Consider the following 25,102-nt stretch of genomic DNA (forward strand, 5'->3'; position numbering starts at 1 on the left):
GCAGATGTGGTCGCAGGTTTGCAGGAGTACGTGTGTGTGGGTGCCCCTGGGCATGCCAGGAGCTCTGGCTTCCCTGCCGGCTGAGGCCCACAGAGGGCCCATCTCCCTGGGGCTCACTGCGCCCTGGAGAAAGGGAAGGACGACAGCCAGTGTCCAGGGGCTCCCACGCTGGGCCGCGTCCCCTCCCAGCTGGTGGACAGCTGATGCCATGCCCTGCATACCCTCCCTGAGCCCAGTCAACACCTCCAACCAGCTGACATGGCACTGGTTCCCTGCCACTCTTATTCCTGCCCAAGCCCTGGCCCCCCACGGAGATGCTACCCTCATACCACACGGCCAACAGCACACAGAGGAGTCCCCTCCCCTCCCAAATCCAACTCCACCTCTGTGAATGGGATAGGTGCCACACGTTAGGTAAGACCATAGACTACTGTGGCACAGTAGTTAAGATCTCAGCTGCTAACCAAAAGGCCGGCAGGTCAAATCCACCAGCCATTCCTGGGAAACCCTTTGGAGTAGTCCTACTCTGTCCTATAGGGTGGCTACCAGTGGGATCGACTTGACAGCAGTGGTTTTTGTTGTTGTTGTTAAAGAGAAAAGGCCATTGGCAGTTCTGTGGTAGAATTCTCGCCTCCCACGAGGGAGCTGACTAACGCACCTCACGTGCAGCCACTACCCTGTCATCTGCCATTGGGGGCTTGTGTGGTGCTATGATGCTAAACACGTTTCAGCGGAGCTTCCAGACTAAGACAGGACTAGGAAGAAAGGGCTGCTGCTCGATTTCTGAAAATCAGCCAGTGAAGACCCTGTGGATCACAACAGGCCAATCTGCGACCAATCATGGGGACAGCACACAACTGGGCACTGTCGTTTCATTGTGCATGGGGTTGCCACGAGTCAGGGACCAACTTGAAGGCGGCACACAATATAGAAAAGCCAGCTGAGAGCCCACCATCACCGGTATTCACCAAAGGAGTCTATGAACGGCTCTCTCCTCAAATAATAGAGCTCAGGGATACCACGCCATACCATACCCACTGCCACTGAGTTGATTCTGACTCATTGCGACCCTATAGAAAAGAGTAGAACTCCCCCATAGGTTTCCGAGGCGGTAAATCATTATGGAAGTAGATTGCCATGTCTATCTCCTGCAGAGTGGCTGGTGGATTCAAACCAACCCCCAAAAAGTACAACTCCACATAGATGCACCAGAAACATATTCTTTATTCAAGGCCAAATATGCTACTACCCTCCCTCAGCCTCGCTGGGCCCCTCCCTCCACCCCAACCTCACCCTGCACACCAGCAGTGCTTCACCCCCTGCGCCCCGCTCTGTGGCAGGACACTCCTCCAGACGCTGGGGTCTAGCTGGGCCTGGATACAGGCCTGAAGTTCTGGTTTCAGTTTCTGAATTTGCCCACCAGTGCCTTCGAGGGCCAAGCCCCTAGGCCCTGCTGGTCCAGAAGGACAGAGAGCTGCTGGCGCGCCTCCTGGTAGGGCCCAGCCTAGAGCAGGAGACAAGAGGGAGAAGGGTGCTTAGTGGGGATGAGGGTGGAGGTGGGAGTGGGGGTGTGGCGGGCACAATATGCCACAGAGACAGTGGGATGGGGGGGTGACTGACCTTGGCCGCCTCATAGGTCTGCAAGGCCAAGAGGTGGGGCTTGTCCAGGGCATGGGCGGTCTGGCGGAAGGCCTGGAGGAAGGCAGCCTTGCAGAGGCGGGAGGGAGGCCCAAGGGTCCCTCTGGGAGGAGGAAGGCCAGCATCAGGCCTGTACCATGTGTCCACCTGGCTCCCTCCACAAGACCACCTTACAGGTAGGGACAGAAGCTCTGGTTGCATACATGGAGCCTGCAGGTGGCTGCTGGGGTTGACCCAAGCCCATGACTAGCATGTTCTCTTACCAGTGGGCCTCCCTTCATCCCTACCCCCTGGCCCTTTCTCACTCTGCCTTCACCCGCCCGGTGGCCACATCCACAACTTCGATGCCAGGGTCCCCCAGGCTCCAGTTGATGCTCAGTCCGTGGCAGGTGCTGGGGGTGGGGTTTGAGGGGACCACCGGGGGTCCTGCAAATAGGTGCAGGGTGGCACGGACGTAGGGAGGTGGCAGGCACGGCCCCTCAGCCCCATCCAGGCGGGGTCGGGCATGGATGACCCTGCTCAGAGTGGGGGGGTCATGACAGGGGTCCGCTGTAAGGCAGAATGTATGGGGGAGGTTTAGTCATCTCTGCCACATACCACTCAGGCCCCACATTCTGCCCCCATGCCCCCCAGAGCCCCTCACCCAGAACGAGGCTGGTGGCATACAGTGGTGGCAGGAAGTGGGCCAGCAGGGCACCCCCCAGCCCCAGCACAGCCCAGCGGGCCAGCTTGTCACTGGCTGAGAGGCAGCCCACGTGGGTGTCACGGAGTGCAGGAGCCACATAGCACACGGGCTTCAGCTCCCCGCGGATGTGGGCCTGTAGGCGGAAGGGGGGGCTGTGCAGGAAACTGCCTTCTGAGGATGAGGGGACACTGCCAGCAGATGGGGACAGACAGCAGGGCTGAGGATCAGGGCTGTTCTCTGCCCTCCCCCTGCCTCCATCCCTACCCCCACTCCCATAAAAAAAAAAAAAAAAAATTTTTTTTTTTTCCCACTCCCATAGGCTCCCCCATACTAGATGTCATGGGCCGCTCCCTTGGGGGTGTTGCTGACATAGAGATGCAGGAAGATCCCAGGCTTGAGGGTGAAGGGGGGCCCAGGCCCAGGCTGGGGGGCCAGAACTGACCGTTCCTTGCCCCTGGGCCCGCCCTGTGCTACCAGCAGAAGCTGCCGGAACAGAAACCTGGGAGCAAGAGGCAGAGGAAGGGCTGGGGGCTGCCATGTCCCACCTCCCCACCCTCGTGGGGCTGCAGCCAAGTGCCCATCACCCCTCACCTTAGCATGGCCCAACTGGTGACCACCAGCCCCTCACATCAGCATGGCCTAGCTGGTGACCACCAGCCCAGCCCCTCACCTCAGCATGGCCCAGCTGGTGACCACCAGGCCCTCACATCAGCATGGCCCAGCTGGTGACCACCAGCCCCTCACATCAGCATGGTCCAGCTGGTGACCACTAGACACTCACCTCAGCAGGGCCCAGCTGGTGACCACCAGGCCCTCACATCAGCACGGCCCAGCTGGTGACCACCAGCCCCTCACCTCAGCACGGCCCAGCTGGTGACCACCAGCCCCTTGCATCAGCATGGCCCAGCTGGTGACCACCAGCCCCTCACATCAGCACGGCCCAGCTGGTGACCACCAGGCCCTCACATCAGCACGGCCCAGCTGGTAACCACCAGCCCCTCACCTCAGCATGGCCCAGCTGGTGACCACCAGCCCCTTACCTCAGCATGGCCTAGCTGGTAACCACTAGACCCTCATCTCAGCAGGGCCCAGCTGGTGACCCCTAGCCCCTCACCTCAGCAGGGCCCAGCCGGTGACCACCAGCCTCTCACCTCAGCAGGGCTCGCCGGGCAACCACTAGCCCATGGCAGTCGTGCAGCTGCCGACCTGAGAACTCCAGCCAGCCAGCACAGCAACCACTGCCCGTGCCCAGTGCCACTAGCTCATAGATCTCCTTGGCATGGTCCCTGGCGCCTGGGACCTCTGTGCAGGGAAGGGGCGGAGAAACAGCCCAGCCTCAGGCAAGGGACCTGGGCAGAAGCCTTCAGAGTGGTGGGCCAGGGCAGTGGTCCATACCCCTCTCCAGGATAACCGCTGCCACGGTTTCCTTGCAGGCCCAGTACGGCGAGCTCTTGTCCACTAGGCGGTCAAAGCCAGCACTGACCACTGCCGCACAGCGTTGCTCGTGGGTCACGATGCTCTCTGGGCAAGGGGAGAGGATAAAGGTGGGGCCCACAGGTCAGGTCGCTGCCCTCGTCACTGGGGCACGGATCAGGGAGCTGCATGGCAGGGCCAGCTGGGACCTACGTACCTACGCTCAGGGGGATGAGTGGAGACCTGCCAGGAGTCTTGGGGGGCTCTGGAAAAGAGACAAGGGAGCTTGGTCTGCCCTCCGTCCTTCAGGAAGTGAAGGAGTTCCATTGGGAGGAGAGCCACTTCCAGAAACCAGAAGTCCCATGGGCTGCTCCTCTAGCAGTCCTGTCCCCAGCTCTCTGCAGGTCAGGGCCTGATCCCCAGATGGGCTTTGCCACCTACCTAATCCATGCATGCACACAGCGCACACACACAGCCACCTCGCACTCTCCCACAAGACTGCACACCTGCCGGCTTCCCATCCTGCTGGGGCATGGTGCCCTAGCCCCCCTTACCTGGGCCCTCTAGCTGAGTCCTGATGTAGTGGAGGGCAGACAGAGCCGCCTGCTGCTTGGCCTCTGACTTGCTGTTGGCAGTGCCCAAAGAACAGACCACTCCATCCAGCTCTACACTCACAGAGAAGGGGATGTCAGGACCTGGGGAAGGACGGGAGGTGAAGTGGCCTCCTGGCCTCCACCCACATCATGGGCCCTTTCTAGGAGCAGGTATGACACCCAGCCCTGCTGGAATCCCAGAAGCTCTCACCCACAGTTCCTCCTGACAGCAAGGACAACAAGAGCGACAAGGAGACCGCCACTGCGCTTCACTAACCCCTGACACCATTCACTGTCCACGCCAGGTGCTGGGCATGCCTTGGCACGCAGTGCCCCATCGTTAATGACACTGAATCCTCACCCAACCCTTTCAAGGTAGGAAGGTATGGCTCCATTTTATAGATGAGGCACATGAAGGCAGGCAGTTTGTCCAGGTGCTGCTGGGATGCAAACCCAGGTCTTGGTCTGGAGCCCATGCTATACTGCTCTCAGGAAGAAAGCCCCCGAGTGCCTGTACAGCTTTCCATCTTCCCAAAAGACGCAGGCTTCTATTCCTTCTCTTCTCCAGGGACACTACATCTGAAAGATTTGTCTAGCAAACTATCATTTCAGTTGTTATGTATAAAACAAAAGAAACAATGAGGGATAATCCAAAAGATACTATGGTTAACTGTTCAATTGTTTCCCAAAGGAGCTGTACCCCTTTAGAAGAGAACCTGTTTTATCACTCCTCACCAGCACTGAGATTCATCTACTTTAAAAAGAGCCTTGACAGAGAATGAAGAACACCAAAGACACAAGGTAATTATGAGCCCAAGAGACAGAAAGGGCCATGTAAATCAGACTACATCAGCCTGAGACCAGAAGAACTAAATGGTGCTCGGATATAACCAATGACTGCCCTGACAGGGAACACAACAGAGAATCCCTGATGCAGCAGGAGGGCAGTGGGATGCAGATCTCAAAATCTCATTAAAAGACCAGACTTAACGGTCTGACTGAGACTAGAAGGACTCCGGGGGTCATGGTCCCCAGATCTTCTGTTAGCCCAAGAGTGGAACCATTTCCAAAGCCAACTCTTCAGACAGGGATTGGACTAGACTATAAGATAGAAAATGATACTGGTGAGGAGTGAGCTTCTTGGATCAAGTAGACACATGAGACTATGTGGGCAGCTCCTGCCTGGAGGGGAGAGGAGAAGGCAGAGGGGGACAGAAGCTGGCTGAATGGACACAGGGAATACAGGGTAGAGAGAAGGAGTGTGCTGCCTCACTAGGGGGAGAGCAACTAGAAGTACACAGCAAGGTGTATATAAATTTTTATATGAGAGGCTGACTTGATTTGTAAACTTTGACTTAAAGCACAATAAAAATAATAATAAAAAAAAAGGCCTTGATACTACCCAGGGAAAATCTTTAAGCCTTAACCCAAGAATATCCCCTGAAGTCTTTGTAAAATCAAACAACAGTTTAGCTTAACTAGTAAAGAATGTCTTGAGCATTGTTCTCTTTAAAGATCTATCTATGTGGGATCAAACTGACAACAACAACTTGAAAGATTAGATAGGAAACTTAGGGGACAGTGAGTTTATGTTAATAGCAGGGGAACAACTCAGAAAAGGAGAGTAAGAATGGTTGCACAACCTGAAAAACAGAATCAATGTAAGTGAATTGCACATGTAGAAACTGTTGAGTTGGTGTATGTTCTACTGTATGTATTCTCAACAACAAAAAAATAATTTCTTTTTTTTAAAGAAGAGCCTTGGGAGGTGGTGCCAAGATGGTGGAGTACTCAGACACTTCCGGTCGTCACTCTTACAACAAAGAAAAAACAAGTGAATTGATTATGTATGACAATCTAGAAGCCCTGAACATCAAGGGCAAAGTTGAGCAATCTACTGACTTGCAGAGGGAGGGAGAGACTGTGCAAAAGCAGCAGATCTGATTCTGCGGGCCAGATCGGCTGACAAGTGTGGTGAGGTAAGCAATGGTGTTCGGAACGTGTTTTCCACATCAGAGAGACCGAACTGCAGAGAGTCTGCTCAACTCTCCAGAACCAGCGAGAAGTGACCCTCAATCAGCAAAAGATAAGTGCATATGTCTAACCTACTGCACAGATCAAAAAAACACCCTGTTTGGGAAGAACCTGCTCCTGTTCCCTCCTTCTGCACCGGTCCTGGGCTGACTGCCACTTCCCCTGAGCCAGAAATAGGGCCCATCACGCACTCTGAGCCATCTTCCCAGCCTGGGAGAGGGAACAAATTAACAAACAGGAAAAAATAATCTGCCAGCTCCTCTAAGCTGGGAACTTGGGGCAGGTACAGCTCCTTTGCCTAGATACAGGCATAAGAGATCCACAGACTTTGAATGCCCTTCACCCCTACATAGACCTGTGTGGGCCCATTTCAACAGCGTAGGCCCTCATTAGCACAGCACAAAAGGGTGTATACCTGAAGTCTAACTTCAACTGTTTCAGCTATATGGTGGAAAGGCAGGTTCGTGACTTTTGACACTGCTCTGCCTATTAAGCAGGGTCCTCACCTACCCACATCAGGGGCCTGAGGACTGGTGCCTCCACCCACACCACCTAGCCACCTGGAACAGAGGTACAAGAATAAGTGGTACCTCCCAGTCCTTACAGTCAACAGCACTGGGTGCCCATAGTCTGGCTGCAAAACCCACCCACCTACGCACTCTAGGGAACAGAGACATACTTTCTTCCTAGACACTCAGGGGCAGCCATCAGCCCCCTACCTTGCTCAGTGCGTGACCCCCTACTGCTGCCAGATACCTGTGCCTACTACAATCAACCCTGTCTGTCTAGGACTACAGGTAAGAACCTGCACCACATGCTTGGTGACTGACTATCTGGACACCTAAGCTGAATCCATACAAGAAAAGTGAATGGACTCCTGGGCTCACATACCTAGTAACAGATCTAACCCCCTGGTGACGGGAATTAGAGCTTCAAAGATGGCAATAATCCAAGCAGCTCACACGAGCAGCCTATTTGGGCATATCAGAACAAAACAAAACAAGAAGCTAGGACACAGTAAACAAAAATTAAATATAATAACTTATTGATGGCTCGGAGACAACAGTCAATATCAAATCACATAAAGAAGCAAACCATGATGGCTTCAGCAAGCTTCCAAAACAAAGAATCAAGGTGTCTTCTGGCTGAAGATAACCTCCCGGAATTACCAGAGGTAGAAAAAAGAGATTAATATACAGAACTTTTCAAGAGATCAGGAAGGAGATCAGGCAAAACACAGAACAATCCAAGGAACACACAGACAAAGCAACAGAAGAACTTAAGGAGATTATAGAAAAGCACAGTGACAAATTTAACAGGCTGCAAGAATCCACAGAAAGACAGCAAACAGAAATCCAGAAGATCAGCAGTAAAATTTCAGAATTAGATAACTCAACAGAAAGCCAAAAGAGCAGAATTGAGGCAATGGAAGTCAGAATTTGTGAGTTTGAAGATAAAGCACTTGGCACCAACTATTTGAGGAAAAACCAGATGAAAGAATTAAAAAAACTGAAGAAGCCCTAAGAATTATGTGGGACTCTATCAAGAGGAATAAACTACAAGTGATTGGAGTACCAGAACATGGGAGGACAAAAGAAAATAGAGAATTGTTGAAGACTTGTTGGCAGAAAACTTTCCTGATATCATGAAAGATGAGAAGATATCCATCCAAGATGTTCACTGAACCCTGCACAAAGCAAATCCCAAAAGAAAGTCACCAAGGCATATTATAATCAAACTTGCCAAAACCAAAGATAAAGAGAGAATTTTAAGAGTGGCTAGGGATAAATGAAAAGTCATCTAGAAAGAAGAATTAATAAGAATAAGCTTGGACTACTCAGCAGAAACCATGCAGGCAAGAAGGCAACAGGATGACATACACAAAGCCTTGAAGGAAAAAAATTGCCCACCAAGAATTACATATCCAGCAAAACTGCTTCTCATATATAATGGCAAAATTAGGACATTTCCAGATAAACAGAAGTTTAGGGAATTTGCAAAAACCAAACCAGAATTACAAGAAATACTAAAGTGAGTCCTGCGGTTGGAAAAATCGTTAACATCAGATAACAACCCAAGGCTAGAACACAGGACAGAGCAACCAGATATCAACCCAGATAGGGAAATCACAAAAATAAATCAAAGCTAAAATGCTGAAAATAGGTAAACAAAACTTTCAATATGTAAAAGATGACAACATTAAAACAAAAAAGAGGGACTAAAAGAATGTAGTCATAGATGTTTCATATGGAGAGGAAAACAAGGTAATATATAAAAAAATAAAAGATTGGTTTAAACTCAGAAAGATATGGGTAAATATTAAGATAAGCACAAAGGAAATTCACAATCCTACACATCCAAAAAAAAAAAAAAAACATAAAGACTCAGCAAATACAATATAAACAACAAAGAATAGGATGAAAAGAAAATACATAAAGAAAGATGACTCAACCCCGAAAATTAAGTGGAACAAAGAAACTGTCAACAACACAAAAAAAAGACATCAAAATGACAGCACTAAACTCATACTTATCAATAATTATGCTGAATGTAAATGAATTAAATGCACCAATAAAGAGACAGAGAGTAGCAGGGTGGATTAAAAAAAACACGATCCATTTATATGCTGCCTACAAGAGACTTGCCTTAGACTTAAAGACAGAGCCGAACTAAAACTCAATGGATGGAAAATAATATATCAAGCAAACAACCATCAAAAAAGAGCAGGAGTGGCAGTATTAATCTCTGGCAAAGTAGACTTTAAAGTAAAATCCACCACAAACGATAATGAAGGACACTATACAACAATTAAAGGGTCAGTACTCCAGGAAGATATAACCATAACAAACATGCACCCAACTACAGGGCTCCAAAATACATAAAACAAACTCTAACAGCATTGAAAATATACTGCAAAACCTCAACAACAAAAAGACAACCCAATTAAAAAATGGGTAAAAGATAAGAACAGGCATTTCACCAACGAAGACATTCAGGCAGCTACCAGATACGCGAGGAAATGCTCAGGATCATTAGCCATTAGAGAAATGGAAATCAAAATTACAGTGAGATACAACCTCACCCCAGCAAGGCTAGCATTAATCCAAAAAACACAAAATAAAAAAGGTTGGAGAGGTTGTAGAGAGACTGGAACACTTATACACTGCTGGTGGGAATGTAAAGTGATACAACCACTTTGGAAATTGATTTGGCGCTTCCTTAGAGAGCTAGAAATAGAAGTACCATAGGATCCAGCAATCCCACTCCTTGGAATATACCCTAGAGAAATAAGAGCCGTCACATGAATAGATACATGCACACCTATGTTCACTGCAGCACTGTTCACAAGAGCAAAAAGATGGAAACAACCTAGGTGCCCATCAACGGACGAATGGATAAACAAATTATGGTACATTCACACAACAGAATACTATGCAACAATAAAGAACAACGATGAATCCGCGGAACATTTCATAACATGGTTGAATCTGGAAGGCATTATGCTGAGTGAAATTAATCACGGAATGACAAATATTGTATGAGACCACTATTATAAGAACTCAAGAAAAGGTTTAAACACAGAAGAAGAGATTCTTTGATGGTTACGAGGGTGGGGAGGGAGGGAGAGGGATATTTACTAACTAGATTAAAAAAAAAACAAAACCCGTTGCCGTCTAGTCAATTCTGACACAGAGACCCTATAGGACAGAGTAGAACTACCCCGTAGAGTTTTCCAAGGAGCGCCTGGTGGATTCAAACTGCCAGTCTTTTGGTTGGCAGTTGTAGCACCTAACCACTATGCCACCAGGGTTTCCACTAACTAGATAGCAGACAAGAATTACCTTAGATGAAGAGAAGGACAACTCACAATACAGGGGAAGTCGGCACAACGGGACTAAACCAAAAGCTAAGAAGTTTCCTGAATACAGTCAAACACTTTGAGGGACAGAGAAGCAGGGGCAGGGGTCTAGGGACCATGGTTTCAGGGGACATCTAGGTCAATTGGCATAAAAAAGTTTATTAAGAAAATATTCTGCATGCAGCCTTGGTGAGTGACGTTTGAGGTCTTAAAAGCTAGCAAGCGGCCATCTAATATGCATTGATTTTTTCCAACCTACCTGGAGCAAAGGAGACTGAAGAACACCAAAGACACAAGGAAAATATTAGCCCAAGAGACAGAAAGGGCCACATAAACCAGAGACTCCATCAGCCTGAGATGAGAAGAACTAGATGGTGCCATCTACCACCAGTGACCACCCTGACAAGAGCATAAGACAGAGAGTCCCTGATGGAGTAGGAGAAAAGCGGGGTGCAGAACTCAAATTCTAGTAAAAAAATCAGACTTAATGGTCTGACTGAGACTGCAGGGACTCCAGAAGACATGGCCCCTGGACTCTGTTAGCCCAGAACTGAAACTATTCCCAAAGTGAACTCTTCAGACAAAGATTAGACTGAACTATAAGACATAAATGGAAACCCTGGTGGCGTAGTGGTTAAGTGCTGCAGCTGCTAACCGAAGGGCTGGCAGTTTGAATCTGCCAGGCGCTCCTTGGAAACTCTATGGGGCAGGTCTACTCTGTCCTGTAGGGTCGCTACGAGTCGGAATTGATTCGACGGCACTGGGTTTGGGTATAAGACATAAAATGATACTCGTGAAGAGAGTGCTTCTTAGCCCAAGTAGACACATGAGACTAAATGGGTAGCTCCTGTCCGGAGGCGAAATGAGAGGGCAGAGAGGGACAGCAGCTGGTTGAATGGACACAGAAAATCCAAAGTAGAAAGAAGGAGTGTGCTGTCATGTTACTGGGAGAGCAAGTAGGGCCACATAACAATGTGTGTATAAACTTTTGTATGAGAAGCTAACTTGAACTATAAACTTTCACTTACAGCACAACTAAAAAAAAAAAAAAAAAGCCTTGACAATGCCAACAAACAGATGTAAAAGGGATGCTGGCATTAGAAAACCACCGCTTTGCAGCCAGCAAAAATGAGATCTGGTGAGGCTCATCGTGTTTGCTAAAGTCACTAAGTAACAGCGTGTGATGTGGAACAGGATACTTCCATGCTCTCCAAATACCTCCCCTTTAAACCCAAGGGGGAAGCAAAGGCAGCTGGCAGACATCGCCCTAATCAAGCATCACAGCTGGCACCACCTGCTTCAGGACCAACCAAAATCACATGCCTCCTGGTGTGATGTCCTTCGAGGGACATGACACCATTTGTGTGCATTCCCATCCATAATGCAGAACTTGAACCTAATCCCAAGGAAACAGACAAACCCAAAACTGGCCTGCTCTTCCAAGCATGAATGTCATGAAAGACAAAGACTGCGAAGAACTGTTCCAGATCACAGGGGATTCAAGAGGTGGGACAGCGAAGTGTAACATGCGATGCTGGACTGAGAACAAATGGCCATGAACAGCATTATTGGGACAAATTTCAATGTGAGTGGTAATTAAATAATAGTGTTATTAGCAATGAAGCCCTGGTGGTGCAGTGGTAAAGACCTCGGCTGCTAACCAAAAGGTCAGCAGTTCGAATTCATCAGGCACTCCTTGGAAACCCTATGGGGCAGTTTTACTCTGCTTATAGCGTTGCTTTGAGTCAGAATCGACTTGACAGCAACAGGTGATTGCATCAATGTTGGATTTCTGCAATTTGATAATTATACTATAGTTATATAAGAGAATATCCTTGTTCTTAAGGAAACACAATCTGAGGTGTTTAGGGATAAAGGGGCATGCGGGTCTATGATTAACTTCCAAATTACTTGAAAAAATAATGTGAGTATTTATATATAGATAAACATATAGAGGAGGAGAGACGCACAAAGCAAATGTGTTAAATGCTAACTGATGACTCTGGGTGACGAGTTTACGGGAGTTCTTCACACTATCATCGAAATTAAAAAGTTAATGATTAAAAACCATGCCTTCCTATGTAAACGGTGGAAACAAGCACCATCAATGGCATACCACTCACTCTCTGTGTGACCTCTCTGGCCTCAGTCTCCCCGTCTGTAAAACGATGCTAACAGTACCGTACCTACCTCAAGAGTCCTTGTGAGGACTGGATGAGTTAACATGCCTGAAGCCCTTCAAACAGTGCCTAGCACATCACCCAGGACTCTTTACTGTTATATATCATTGTCTCTTATTGAGTGGTTCATATGGGGTTCTCTTACCAGCTGCTGTCAAGTCAATTCCAACTCATGGTAACCCCATGTGTGTCAGAGTAGAATTGCACTCCACAGGATCTTCATGGCTAATTTTTCTTAAGTCGATTACCAGGCCTTTCTTCCAAGATGCCTCTGGGTGAACTTGAACCTTCAACCTTTTGGTTAGCGACCAAACACACTAACTGTCTGCATCACCCAGGGACTCCTTGGGGTTCTCTTAGAAGGTTTTATAATGTTGCCACGGCTTGAGGAATGATTCCCTTACTACCTCCTTAAAACCTCCTTAGACAGTGACAATGTGCTGGCTTAAGGTTGGTAGCCTGGCCTTAGGACCTGGTGTATTGTTCTATGTGTATCTGTTTGTATTGGTGAGCTGGTGGTTCTGTTGAGGAAGGAGAAAAGACATGGGTAATGATTATACTTCTATGGTGTCACCCTCCTTCAAATATCTTCAATGCTGGCACAGCAAGTGGCATGTAACTGGCCCTCAAAAAAGTGTGCTAAGTAGGTAGCTTGGGGCAAGTCCATCAACCTCCCTGAGCTTTGGATGGCGATCATATTCCTTTGCCATGGCTCTGCCACATAAGATGTCTAATGGTGGCTGGTGTGTAGCTGCTCACAGGAAGGAGAGTCCACCTCAAATGTCCAGGCTCTGTGCAGCTCACAGTCCCCCTCTCACTTCGTGTGGGGTCAGGTGGTCATCAGCCGGTCTTCAGAGCACGGAGGCCAGTGTCCACCTTCCCCAACCCCCTCCCCATCACCGAATACCTGGTACCCAGGTGCTCACCTGCCGTTTTATTCTCTCGGAATATCAGCGAGACACCCAGGCTGGCTGCATACTGCGTGAGCAAGTCCACGGCCTTGCCTGGGGGTGGGTTTTTGAGCTGCAGGCTCAGGTGCCCGGCTGCCTTCAGGAAATCCCCGGCTGCCCCTGCGGGAGAAACAGAGACCCTTGGGGACGTCCCCATCCGTCCCCCAAAGCTCCCGTGCCCAGGCTGCCCTGCCCCCACTCCGCCCCCAGTCCCAGCCCACCATCCTCTGCCGCTGAAGCCTGGGGCTGCCTGCCACCCTCATCGTCCTCCTTCACGCTGGGGCTGGGTGCGGGCTTCAAGGGATCTTGGCCCAGACTACTCGAGGGCCGCCAAGGGATGGGCCCGGGACTGATCTGCAACGACGCTGCCAGGCGGGGCTTCCTGCGAACACTGTCCGCGCTGGCCGGAGAGGCCATGTCTGAACCCGAGCTCCAGAAGGCGCACTGCGCCGGATCTCGCACTGAGCGAGCACTTTAACATACACCGGCAGCTCCCGCGTGTGCAGCACGCGGTTGGCAACGCATCTCGAGCCCCGCCCCTCTGCCCAACCAATGGAAAGGCTGGTCTCCCAGCAGGGCACCACAAGCTCCGCCCCTGCTCACCCAGCCAATGAGAAGGTCTGTCTCCCGGGCAGCTGCAGGAGGGTGCGCACCGTGAGCCCCTCCCCTGCCTGTCCAGCCAATGGGAAGGTTGATCTCCTGGCCGCTGCCAGGCCAATGGGACGACAGTCTTGGCTGACCTCGGAATTCTCACTTCCGGGTGGGGCCTCTGGAAGGGGCTGGGGTGTGGCACTCCCAGCAGCCCCTTCTCGACCGTTGGGTTGTCCTAGGGATCAAAGACCAGGAAAGAGCGGCTGGCGGCCTTGGGGAGTTCATCCTTACATCCTGGCTGCTACCATAAACACCCCCCCCAACACACCCCACCATACCACCCCTCCGTCAGCAGCTTAACCCTTCTGAGCCAGGGGTCCTCATCTGGTAAATGAAAAACCCACTGCTATGGAGTCAACTCCGACTCATAGCGACCCTATAAGACAGAGTAGAGCTGCCCCATAGGGTTTCCGAGGCTGTAAATCTTTATGGGAACAAATTGCCATGCCTTTCTCCCATGAAGTGGCTGGTGAGTTTGAACCCCTGACTTTTTGGTTACCAGTGAGCTAATGACTGTGCCGCCAGGACTCCTCTGATGACTGAAGGTGCTTATAATTGTAACAGCCCCACGGGATCATTAGATCTAAAATTTAAAACTATTGTAGGTCTTCCTTAAGCTAGGAGTCCTTGGGTGGTGCAAACAGCAAATGAGGCCCAACAGTAGGTGCACAGTAAATGTATACTGAATTAATTAAATAGAATAACCATATCAAACATGAGTTTGGTAAAGCAGATGTGGGATTCGAACGCAGTTCCGACTGGCCTTCACTATTGGAACTTCAGGGTCCCCACCTCCCACGGTACTTCCTGCGCCCCATTCCCTCTCCACCCGGGAGGTGGCGCTCACCGACGCCCGTGAGGCCGAGCTGGGAGGCGGGACTTCCTGTTTCCGAGGCGGCACTTCCGGCCAGTCCCGGAAAATTATTAATTCACGCTGTGGGCGCGGTCCCGTTGAACTCCCTGGCGCGTGTGTGCAAATTTTGGGCTCTCTCGCGGGACAGGGGTCAGGAGAGCGTTGCGCAGGGGCCCATTTCCCAGACGAGTACGCCGAGGCCAGGGCATGTAAGTGCGCGCACCGCCCAGACGGGAGGAGAGAGCGCTGCCCACTGGGCGGCGGGAGACCGGGACTTGGGTCCGACAGGAGAGCTCGAATTTACCCGGCGGGCGGGCGCTCAGGCCCCAAGTTGTGTGGCTTTGGGACAAGTCACTTAACTGCGGAATGGGTGATTAGCAGCTGCCCCTAGCTCACGGAGTAGTGCAGATTCTACAAATTGTTAAGTGTCGTAGCAGCTGCCTGGCGCATGTAGCACTAGATATGAGGCCTCTGCTCTTGTCGGGTTGAAAATGTGGGGCCTGGAGGTGGAGTGGGAAGAGGTCGTCGAGGAGGCTGGATTAGGGATATGCGTGAGGACATGGTCGAGTAGGAGATGCACGAGGAGAGACCGTTAGTATCCCCTTTACCATTCTCTGCGACTTTCTTGCTGTTCCCGGTCTTGGATTCAGCCAGACCTGTCCTATTTCTTCAGCCTTGGACGTAGGAAGGGCATGGAAAGCTTAGAGGGAGGGCGGGAAGCCGGCCAGGGGTGGTCGAGGCTGCTTGCCCAGGCAAGTCCTGGATTCCACCAGCGCTCTCAGTTGGCTTGGGTTTTTTGAGGCTGTTTGATTCTTTTCTCTCATTCATTCATTCCTAGATTTGTTTCTACAACTTATATGTACTGATTGTTAAACCCATTGCTGTCAAGTCGATTCTGACTCATAGTGACCCTATAGCAGAGAGTAGAACTGCCCCTATAGGGTTTCCAAGGAGTAGCTGGTGAATTTGAGCTGCCGACCTTTTGGTTAGTAGCCTAGCCTTTAACCACTCTGCCACCAGGGATACGGACTGATTATTACCAAGTGGCAAATACCAAGGCACTGAGAATATATGCACTTCCTTTATCACAAGACCTATTAGAGCAGAATCAAACAGCCTCCTCCTTATGTATTTAACCACAAATTGCTGTGAATGCCCTAGAGGAAGGGTACAAGGTGTTGTGGGAGAAGGGTAGGATTGGAGAAACTGGGAGAGGATTCCCTGAGTAGGAGATCATTGACTCCAAATCTGAGCGCTGGGACTCAGTCTAAGCAGAGGAGCAGTGTGCAAAGGCCCTGTGGTGAGAAGAGGCACGGTGAAGAACCAAAAGTAGATCAGCGTGGCTGGAGCCCAGGGAACGGAGAAATGAGCTGGAGACATTTTCTGTCTGCTGGGTTATGGGGGATGCAGCCACCTTGGAGAGGCTTGGGTGCCCCTTGACCTACAGAAGCTAGAGCTTCTGTAAAGATCCTGTAAAAATTCACTGAGCACCTCCTAGATCCCTTCCTCTCTCCTCTCCTACATGGGAAAGAAAATCATAGCAGCAGCCAGACATCAGGGACTCAGGAATGAATGGACACAGTTCATGTCCTCAGAAAGTTTGCAGTCTAGTGGAGAGACAAGCCAGACACATAAATCACAATTAGGATGAGGCTGATACGTGCTCTGAGAAACATTCATTTAGCTGGCAAGTATTTATATAGAACCTACTATGTGATAGGCAGTGTGTGTGGTGCTGAGAGTACCTGGATGTGCAGAGGTTACAGCATAAACTGATAAAACGCAATGGTGGTTCCAAGGGAAAAGATTTCTGCTTACTGGACTCTAATGTGAACGTTTGATTTTGGATACACAAGGATGCAGTGGTTCAGAGCACAGACTTTGACTCGCATGGGGGATCAAGTCTTGACTCTGGCACTAGGAGCTGTTGACCTTGGACAAGTTACTGTCTAACGTGCCTCAGTTTCCTGAACTCCACAATAGGGCCAATAGAAAGAAGTGTGAAGCTTATAATGCCATGTCTGGAGATGTGGGGCTCAGTAAGTGAGCACTGCCGTCCTTTTGCGTTTAATAAAAGAGGCAGGGGTGACCTAGCTGCTCTTCGTATTCTAGAGCGCTTTGTATTCCCAAAACCCTTTGACATAAATTTATCTTTCTTCAACATAGTCAATCAGTGTGTTTTCTGGGAGGCCCTGTGCTTGACAGTGGGAAGATAGGTGGACAAGACTAAGTCCCTGGCTTTGGGGGAACTTGAGCCAAGCCTTGGGAGTTAGGGCTGCAAACTGCGTAATCATATCATAATGCAGGCTGATAAGAGCTGTGATAGAAACATCCCTCGCCGCTTGTTGGATGGGCATCCCTTAACGCTCTCCTCACTTGATCTGTTTTCACTACATGCCTCCTCGTTTCTCAAACTTGCCGAGCACTTTTCCGCCCAGGGCTTTTGCACTCGCTGTTTGTTTTCTTCGCAGTTGTCTGCGTGGCTCTTTCCCTCGTTAGATTCTAGCTTTGCTCGCCCAGCACCTCCTCAATGAGGCTGTCTTTGGTACCATTGCTAAAACCGCAGCTTCAGCCCATTGCTGTCTCCCCACTTGTGGTTGGCTGGTTTGTCTTAACGTGGCACTCATTGCTACCCAGTGTTAGGCTACGTATTCGTTTGTTTTTATTATCGGTGTCCCTAAAGAAAGCGGACTCCTATTAGGGCACTGTCACTCTCCCAGGAGCCCTGGAAGCCATTGTTGAATTCTAGTCTTGGGGAGGCCAGCGTGACTTGTGGTTCTTGTTTTCCAGGATGGACTTCCCCAGCTCTCTCCGCCCCACGCTGTTTATGAGCGGCCCCCTTGGTCTGAGCAGTGTCCCCAATCTGTCCTTTATGTGCAGCTGGAGAGATGCACTGACCCTGCCAGAGTCCCAGCCCCAGAGTGCTGAGGTAAGGATGACAGGAAGGAGCCCCGGCAGCTCCAGGGCGGGCCCCTTCACTTGGTCCCTCTTTTATTGCCCTCACACCACCTGGCAGGGGTGCAGAATGGGGTGGCATTAGCACAAATCAGCAAAGACACAGGCTGAGCCACAATCCTCTCCATTGGGATATGGGGGATGCCCTACCCGTCATAGCGGGCTTACTCAGTGGGAGCTGTTGGCTCGCTCTGTCTTAGCTCCCTCTCCCTACTCTTCCATTCCTTCATTTGTCTGACCCGTACTTGCTGAGCATCTCCTGCTGTGTGCCAGGTTCCTTAGCAGACATTGGGAATATTCATGGTTGGTAAAGTAGAGAGTCTGTGAAAACGAGGGAGACCGTTAATGAGATGGGTTGACATAACAGCCACGACAAGGAACTCAAACATACCAGTGCTCATGCAGATGGCACAGGACTAGGCAATAAGGCTGTTATGAGTTAGAGCCACCTTTATGGTAACTGACAGTAACAAAATCGGTATGACCCCTGCCCTCATGGAATTTGGAGTTTTACTGGGCAAGAATAAACCAGTGAACAGACCAGTGGATCAAATAGTTACAAATTGTGATGATAGCATTGAGTGAAACCAAAAGGCTGCTGGGGCAAAGCAGTTTGAGGAGGGAGACCAGGGATGGGGTGAACATTTCTGGGGCTTCTGCATTTCAGGAGGGATACTGGCTCTTCCTTTGGAATATAAGCCCGTCTGGTTGCCACTGGGAGACAGCCTGTCTATGGGATAAGCCAGGCAGAGGCGAGCGAATCAGAAAATAGAGATTTGTTGGGGGGAGTCAAGGATGTTGTTGTTAGTTACCTCCTTGGCAAGGAAGGTTTGACATGAAATTAACACCCCTCTGGGAGCCTCGCTGGTCAGTCCCCTCGTTCCCCGAGTGTTTGAGCTGAGACGGCTCAGGCCAGCCTAGCAGGGGGAGGGGTATGTGGCCCATCAGGCCCCAGAGCCAGTGACCGTGAAGTCTCCAGAGTGAAAGTGAGAATTGAGTGGGATTGGGTGGGCAGCAGCAGCAGAGACGGTGCAGCTCAGAGGGAGGAGCACGGCTCTGGAGGCAGGCTGCCGGGGCTCAGAGCCCAGCTCTTCTCTGTTCACCTCCCTGGCCTCAGCCTCTTTTCGGTAAGACAACAGTTACAGCCACACCAACTCTGCAGGGTTGTCGGGAGGGTTGGATGAGTTAATGGACGTGAAGTACTTGCAGCAGTGCCTGGCGCCCAGGGCAGTACTCCATTGCATGTTGTCATTGTGGTTTTTCCTCTAGAATGTGGCACCACACTTGGCCAGGGACCTGCGATGGGAGCCGGAGACCCCTGGGCCCTTTCCCCTGCTGCCTCCTAGTCCTGGTAAGGGGTTCACCCCTCTACCCCGCCCCCTGAGGTCCCCTCTCCCTGCTAATACCTCCTGCTCTCCAGGGTCCTTGGGCACCTCCAGTCATCTGTGACACCTGATCCTACTCCTGCCCCACTCCAGACTCCGTAACAGGCTCCTGCCCTAATCTCTCCCTTCAGATCCCTGGGACCCTGGGCCGACTGCCCACGACCTGCTTTTCCGTGGTGGTCACCAGTCCTGCAGACGGCCCCGAGCCACACTGGATGTTACTGAGCAGGTGAGGGGTCCCAAGTGGCTGTGCAGTGTGGCTCTGGAGGCTATGCTTTGTGACCTGGCCGTGCTAGTGACCTTAGTGACGTCCTCCCCCAGCTCAGCCGCTTCCTGTGGGATCATGGAGACATTGCCTTTGGGCCCCTGGGGAACCTGATGCAGGAGAATTTCAAACTTGAGGGCGCACGGGTGAGTAGGCCCTGGCTGGTCAGCAGGGGACGCCCTGCTTCCCTGTGGGGGTGAGCCTTGGGGTGTGTGAGCTTGACAAGGCATTTCCACACAGAGCCGCTCTAAGACGAAGACGGTGGTCAGTGTGAAGAGGCTGCTTCAGGACCTTGGTGGACACCAGCCCTGGGGGCAAGTGGCTAGTGAGAGAGGGCGCGGTGGGCAGGCCTGGCTGGTAGTGCACATGTGGAGAGAGCTGGAAAGCTAATCCAGGCTTCCGTCACAGTTGATTCCCCCTCCCATCTGCGGTCGACAAGCCATACTTCCTTGTACAAAACTTCCAACTCCAGCTAGCTTAAGGAGAAAGGGAACTTATGGACTTGTGTAAATTGTGAACTTCAGGCATGGCTGCACCCAGATGTTCCAATGATGTTATTAGAGCTTGGTCCCTTTGTGTTTTCTGATCCATTTGCCTCTGCCTGGCTTAATTCTTAGAAGGCTGTCTCCAAGTGGCAGTAGGATGGCTTTTAATTCCAAGGAAAGAGCCACTATCTTTCCTGAGCACCAGCAGATGTCCTGGGAAGGACTCTCATTGGCTTGGCCTGGGTCTCTTGCCCATCTGTGAGCCAGGCGCTGTGGCCGGGGCACTGGAGTACTCTGAGTGGCCAGGTCTGTGTCATGTGACTGCCCCCGGGCATGGGAGTAGGGAGGGGTGATTCCTAGAGGAAGAGATTATAGGTAAACGAGAAGCATGTGTCACCTGCCCTGACCTCCCTGTGCCCAGTCCCCTTCTGCCATCACTACCACAACCTGACCCTCTTGCATCCTCTTGTCCCCAGGTGCCCCTGGGCATACCTCAGCCACCGGCAGCGCCGATTCTCTATCCTCGGGGGCCCGGTCCTGGGTGGGCCCGTGGCCAGCCTCCTGGGGGAGCTGCTGAAGGAAGAACTGGCAGGACGCTGGGGGCAGCTACTCTTGGATGATGCCTTCACTGGGGGTGCCCTGGCGTGGGTGCCCGGGAAGATGCCCCTGGTTGGGCAGCTGGTCTACCCCAATGGAGGTGCCCTGGACAGGCTGTGTATCCTCTCGCTGGGCAGGGCCCTACTGCCCTCAGGAGGAGGGGTGGGCGGGAAGCTGGGGGTTTGCAGTAATCACAGGTCACCCACTGATCCTTAGCATGAGGCCCAGGCTTCCAAGAGGTCAGTGTGACCCCAGGCAGTGACCCCCAGGTCCTTGGGGACCCTGGCCATATCCAGCTCCGAGGACCTGTCCGGCAGGTGGTGACGCGCACTGTCCAAGGAGAAGGTGAGGCCCATGGGCACCTCCCTCGCCAACCTGTGGGCTGACCCCTGACCTCCTCCATTCCCTTCTCAGCTCTGCTGGCAGTCCGCTCCGACTACCACTGTGCTGTGTGGAAGGTCAGTAAACAGGGGCGGCCGGCCCCACTCCAGGTGCTGCAGGTGGAGAAGGGAGCCACAGGGATCAATCTCAGGTGAGGGGAGAGGTGGGGTGGTCGGCCGGCCGGTGGGGGAGCTGGGGGACAATGGGTGACCGTGCTGAGTTGTGCTCTCACCCTGCAGCCCTCACCTGCCTGGGGAGCTAGCCGTCTGCAGCCGTTCCGGAGCCGTCTGTCTGTGGACCCCGCAGGATGGGTAATGTCCCTCCTGCCCCTGTAAAGATGCTCCATCCCAACAAAGTCAGGGGCCCCCAGTCCCTAGGTCCACTCTTACCCTTCTTCAGCCCTGGCTTTCTTACCTCTCCCAGGCTGCAGCAAGTCTACAAGGACCCTGAGACCCTAGTGTTCCGGGACCCCTCTCCCTGGCGCTGGGCAGACTTCACTGCCCACCCTCGGGTGCTGACTGTTGGTGATCGCACTGGAGTGAAAATGATAGACACGCAGGTGGGGCGGGGCTGACCGGGCGTCGGGGAGAGATCCACGGGGCAGGGACAGACCTCCCCTAAGGGTCTGAAAGCAGCAGAGCCCAGGTGTTGCGGCTGACCAGGGCAGGTGGAATGGGGATGATGAGGTCACAGACCTCAGACTGGGGAGGGGCTGACTCTGTTTTTTTACTCCAGGGCCCACCAGGCTGTGGTCTGCTGCTTTTTCGTGGGGGAGCAGAGGCCTCTTGCCAGAAAGGGGAACGCGTTCTGCTCGCCCAGTACCTGGGGGAGTCCAGTCCGGCATCTCTGAGTCCCACCCTCCATCTCATCTGCACTCAGGTAAGCGTCCCTCCTTCTCCTGCCTCTCCCTGCTCCTCATTTCAGGCATTTACTGGGGCTTGCTAGTTGCCAGTGGCCCTGCTGGTTCCTAGGCCACCCACAAGGCCAAGCAGCAGTCAGAGAGCTCTGGCATGTGTCTGTAGCTGAAACGGGCACCAAATCCTGTGGGTCACGTTCACTGGTGGGTCAAGAAAGGCCTCCCTTGGTGGTGATGGTTAGGTAGAGTTTTAGGTGTGAGTAGGGATTGCCAGGTGAAAGGTGGAAAGGCATCCCAGCGGGGGGAGCAGTCTCTTTCCTGATGTATTGAGGAACACGGGAGATCTCTGACAGGCTGCCTTTCTAGGCCCCAGGGTGTTTATAGATGTCTCTCAAGCCCAGGTTCCAGGGCCAGGTGGGTTTGGGGAAGCCAGGTATGGTCAGGGTAGGTTTCTGTGTGGTAATACTCCACCGCACTTTTCCTGAGGGTCTGGCAGTCCCAGCGATAGCGGTGCCTGCTCTGGGAGGGAGACACCTCTTGGGTTGTGGGTAGACCAGGTGAGGTTGGCAAGGTGGTGCAGGCAGGTAGCTGCTGAGCTCATCCTGTGAGCCATGTGCGGCCCTTTGGAAAAGGGCCCAAGGGGAGAAGATTCTCACAGACATGGTTGTGCCGTCACCATCAGCTTTTCCCTGGCCTGCAGTTCTCGCTCTACCTGGTGGATGAGCGCCTCCCCTTGGTGCCCATGCTGAAGTGGGCCCACGGCCTGCCCTCTGCACCCCTGATGGCCCAGTTGCTGCCCGCACCCTGCCCCGGTGCCCCTCGGCCCCTGCTTCTGGGGGGCCAGGGTGGCCAGCTGCAACTGCTGCACCTCTCAGGTGAGGTCCAGGCATGGACGGATGGTACGGGAAGGAGGGTGGACGTGGCCTGCCTGGGTTGGGGCCTAAGCTGGCTGTCCGTCTTCCAGGAGAGGAGGTTTCTGTACCCCGGCTGGCAGGGCCCCCTCAGTCCCTTCCAGCGAGGACCGACGCCCTCTCTGGGTTCCCTCTGCTGGAACCTGCAAGTCAGCGGCGGCTGCAGGAGCGGCTGGATGCTCCAACCATAGGTGCGGAGGCGGGTGGGGCCACAGCAAGTAGCACCCCTGTCTGGCGTGGAGGGTGATCGTGACTCCATCTGCAGGTCTGGCAGCTGCCGTCCCGCCCTCTGCCTCCACATCAGGCCTGGCACTCTTCCACCTCTCCAAGGCAGGAGATGTATTCTACCAGCACCTGCGCCTCCAGGAGGGATCCAGCTTCTGCAGGGATGCTGGGCTTCCCAGCGACCCCAGCCCCGAGCCCCACACACCCACAGCAGCAGCTCCCACCCCAAGCAGGACACCCACACCCACCACAGCTTCCTGGACGCCCCAGGCCACTGCCTATTGCAGCCGGTGGCTGAAGGCCCTGCTCAAGGTGCCGCTGCCCCCACCTGTGTGGACAGCACCTACCTTTTCCCACCGCCACCTTCTGGGCTACAAGGAGCAGCTGCAGGATGGGGGTAAAGTGCTGGCAGGTCTGCGAGCAGCCATGACCCAGGGGCGGCTCCTGCGGCAGAGGGACGTGGGCTCATTCCCCACAGCTGAGCCGCCCCCAGCCCCTGAGTCTGGCCCAGAGGATGAGCTCAGTGAACGTCTGGACGAAGCCTGGGAGGGCCGGGGAGCAGACTGGTGGAGGAGACGACAGGGCAGGAGCTTGGGGCTGGGGCACCAGCCAAGGCGGCACAAGCGCCGCACTCAGCTTTCCAGCACCTTCTCCTCACTCAGTGGCCGCTGGGACCTCTCTGACGGCCCCAGCCCCCCTCCCAGCCCACATCGCACGTCGCCTGTGCCCCGGCCTCTGCCCCCAGCCACCCCCCACTCCCAGGGGCTGACCCAGGAGCTGTGGACCCGGGGTGTCCCTGTGGAGCGGCAGCAGACACTCCAGGATTACATGGCAAGACTGCCTTCTTCTGGCCTTGGGGCCACCTCTGCACCCCCGTCCCAGGCCTCCAGCATCCGGAGCACCCCGTCCAGACAGCAGGCCCCCCGAAAGAAGTCCCGCATGGGCTTCTGAGGGCACAAGGCAGCTGTCCCCCAAACCCCCAGCGAACTGTGTGGTTGAGCAGCCAAGCCTTGGTGTTGAGGGGGGCACTACCGGTACTGCCTTTTCACATCTGAAGACTCTGTGGTTGTGGAGGAAGGAACAGGGGCTAACAAGATCATTTCTCCTGTTCTTTACAAATTTACCTGAAGACTCCACAAGATGTGCTGAAGGCCCAGTGGTCAGGGTCAGTATGGGAAGTCCCTCCAGGGGACAGTGGTGCTGCGGTGGAAAATGGGACTCAGCATAGTCTGGGCGGCTCCATCACGCACCAGCGAGGCCTCAGGCAAGTGACTTGCTGTCCGTACCTCAGTATACCCCCATGAAATCAGGGATAACAGTCACCAGCTACCTCACTGTGATATAACTGTAAAGCTCAGTAAACGTCAGCAGCTGCTGCTGGTTTTGGTTTGTGTTTGTTAAACAATTTCTACCATGGTCTAATGTCTTGTAGAGATAGGCTTTGGGCCCAGGCTTGGGGGTTGAACACTTGTCAGCTGAATGTGATTTCTAATGATGGAGTTTCTTAGACTGGACAGCACCCCCTTATGAGGCTCCTGACTTCTAAAGTGCCACTTCCTGAGTTTCTGTCGCTCCACTAGACGATTGTGCTCTCCTGTGGAGAACACCCATTTGAAGCTTCATGGGACCAGGGTCTGATATAGATTCCTAATCACATTAAGAGAGGAATGGGCCTGTCCTCAGGGTAGCTGAAGAAATAAAAGGAATTACCTGTGACTGGCGTGAGTATTGGAAACCTTGGTGGCATAGTGGTTAAGTGCTACGGCTGCTAACCAACGGGTCGGCAGTTCAAATCCACCAGACGCTCCTTAGAAACTATGGGGCAGCTCTTCTCTGTCCTACAGGGTTGCTATGAGTCGGAATCGACTCGACAGCAGTGAGTTTGGTTTGGTGGGTTTGGTGGCATGAGTATTAAATAATCCAGTAACACACTGCCTTGCACTGATATTAAAATGTTTATGATACTCGGAAGAGACATTAGTATACTGGTAGTGCACACTACAAGTAACAGGAACGGGGGTGGCTCTGCTTTCAGAACAAGGAACATAGTGTTGGTCCACGTTTGCAAGGCTGAGAAAGTAGAAGCAGGGACCGTGTGGCGTTGGCATGGCCACAGCGAAGGCCCACATGCGCTCTCAACAGAAGCAGCGTTTGAAGGAAGAAAGTGAGCTGAGTGGCTGGCTGTG

General features: G+C 52.5%; 2 protein-coding genes across 6 annotated transcripts; one reads left to right on the forward strand and one right to left on the reverse strand.

Annotated features, from left to right (window-relative positions):
* Positions 1 to 1,399: 1,399 nt before the first annotated feature.
* Positions 1,400 to 15,065, reverse strand: ADAD2 (adenosine deaminase domain containing 2). The gene is given in 14 exon segments (XM_023557990.2): positions 1,400 to 1,504; positions 1,621 to 1,741; positions 1,944 to 2,187; positions 2,282 to 2,511; positions 2,655 to 2,822; positions 3,475 to 3,625; positions 3,719 to 3,844; positions 3,954 to 4,001; positions 4,291 to 4,431; positions 13,329 to 13,526; positions 13,529 to 13,824; positions 13,956 to 14,023; positions 14,107 to 14,178; positions 14,937 to 15,065. Coding segments are annotated over 14 exon segments (2,097 nt in total).
* TAF1C (TATA-box binding protein associated factor, RNA polymerase I subunit C) lies at positions 14,910 to 24,863 on the forward strand. Of its 5 annotated transcripts, none has more exons than XM_023558120.2 (15): positions 14,910 to 15,065; positions 17,647 to 17,785; positions 19,081 to 19,162; positions 19,328 to 19,425; positions 19,518 to 19,607; positions 19,702 to 19,775; positions 20,423 to 20,661; positions 20,772 to 20,888; positions 20,958 to 21,075; positions 21,164 to 21,235; positions 21,348 to 21,483; positions 21,660 to 21,803; positions 22,463 to 22,655; positions 22,745 to 22,882; positions 22,966 to 24,863. In XM_023558120.2, coding segments are annotated over exons 1-15 (2,544 nt in total). In that variant the 5' UTR covers positions 14,910 to 15,063; the 3' UTR covers positions 23,868 to 24,863. The 5 variants fall into 5 exon arrangements, with proteins under 5 accessions (XP_023413888.1, XP_023413887.1, XP_023413889.1 ...); XM_023558119.2 differs by having other exon boundaries at positions 14,911 to 15,065; positions 22,957 to 24,863; XM_023558121.2 differs by having other exon boundaries at positions 14,912 to 15,065; positions 22,481 to 22,655; positions 22,957 to 24,863.
* The last annotated feature ends 239 nt before the right edge of the window (positions 24,864 to 25,102 follow it).

This window comes from Loxodonta africana, chromosome 21 (genome assembly GCF_030014295.1).
Source record: "Loxodonta africana isolate mLoxAfr1 chromosome 21, mLoxAfr1.hap2, whole genome shotgun sequence".
NCBI classification, from domain to species: Eukaryota; Metazoa; Chordata; class Mammalia; order Proboscidea; family Elephantidae; genus Loxodonta; species Loxodonta africana.

What these genes read in the sequence shown, in the direction of transcription:
- TAF1C (XM_023558119.2), top strand. An exon ending in TCAAACTTGAGGGCGCACGG is followed by an intron (nt 19,608 to 19,701) that starts GTGAGTAGGCCC and finishes ATTTCCACACAG; the next exon opens with AGCCGCTCTAAGACGAAGAC. An exon ending in CTGTGGACCCCGCAGGATGG is followed by an intron (nt 21,236 to 21,347) that starts GTAATGTCCCTC and finishes TACCTCTCCCAG; the next exon opens with GCTGCAGCAAGTCTACAAGG.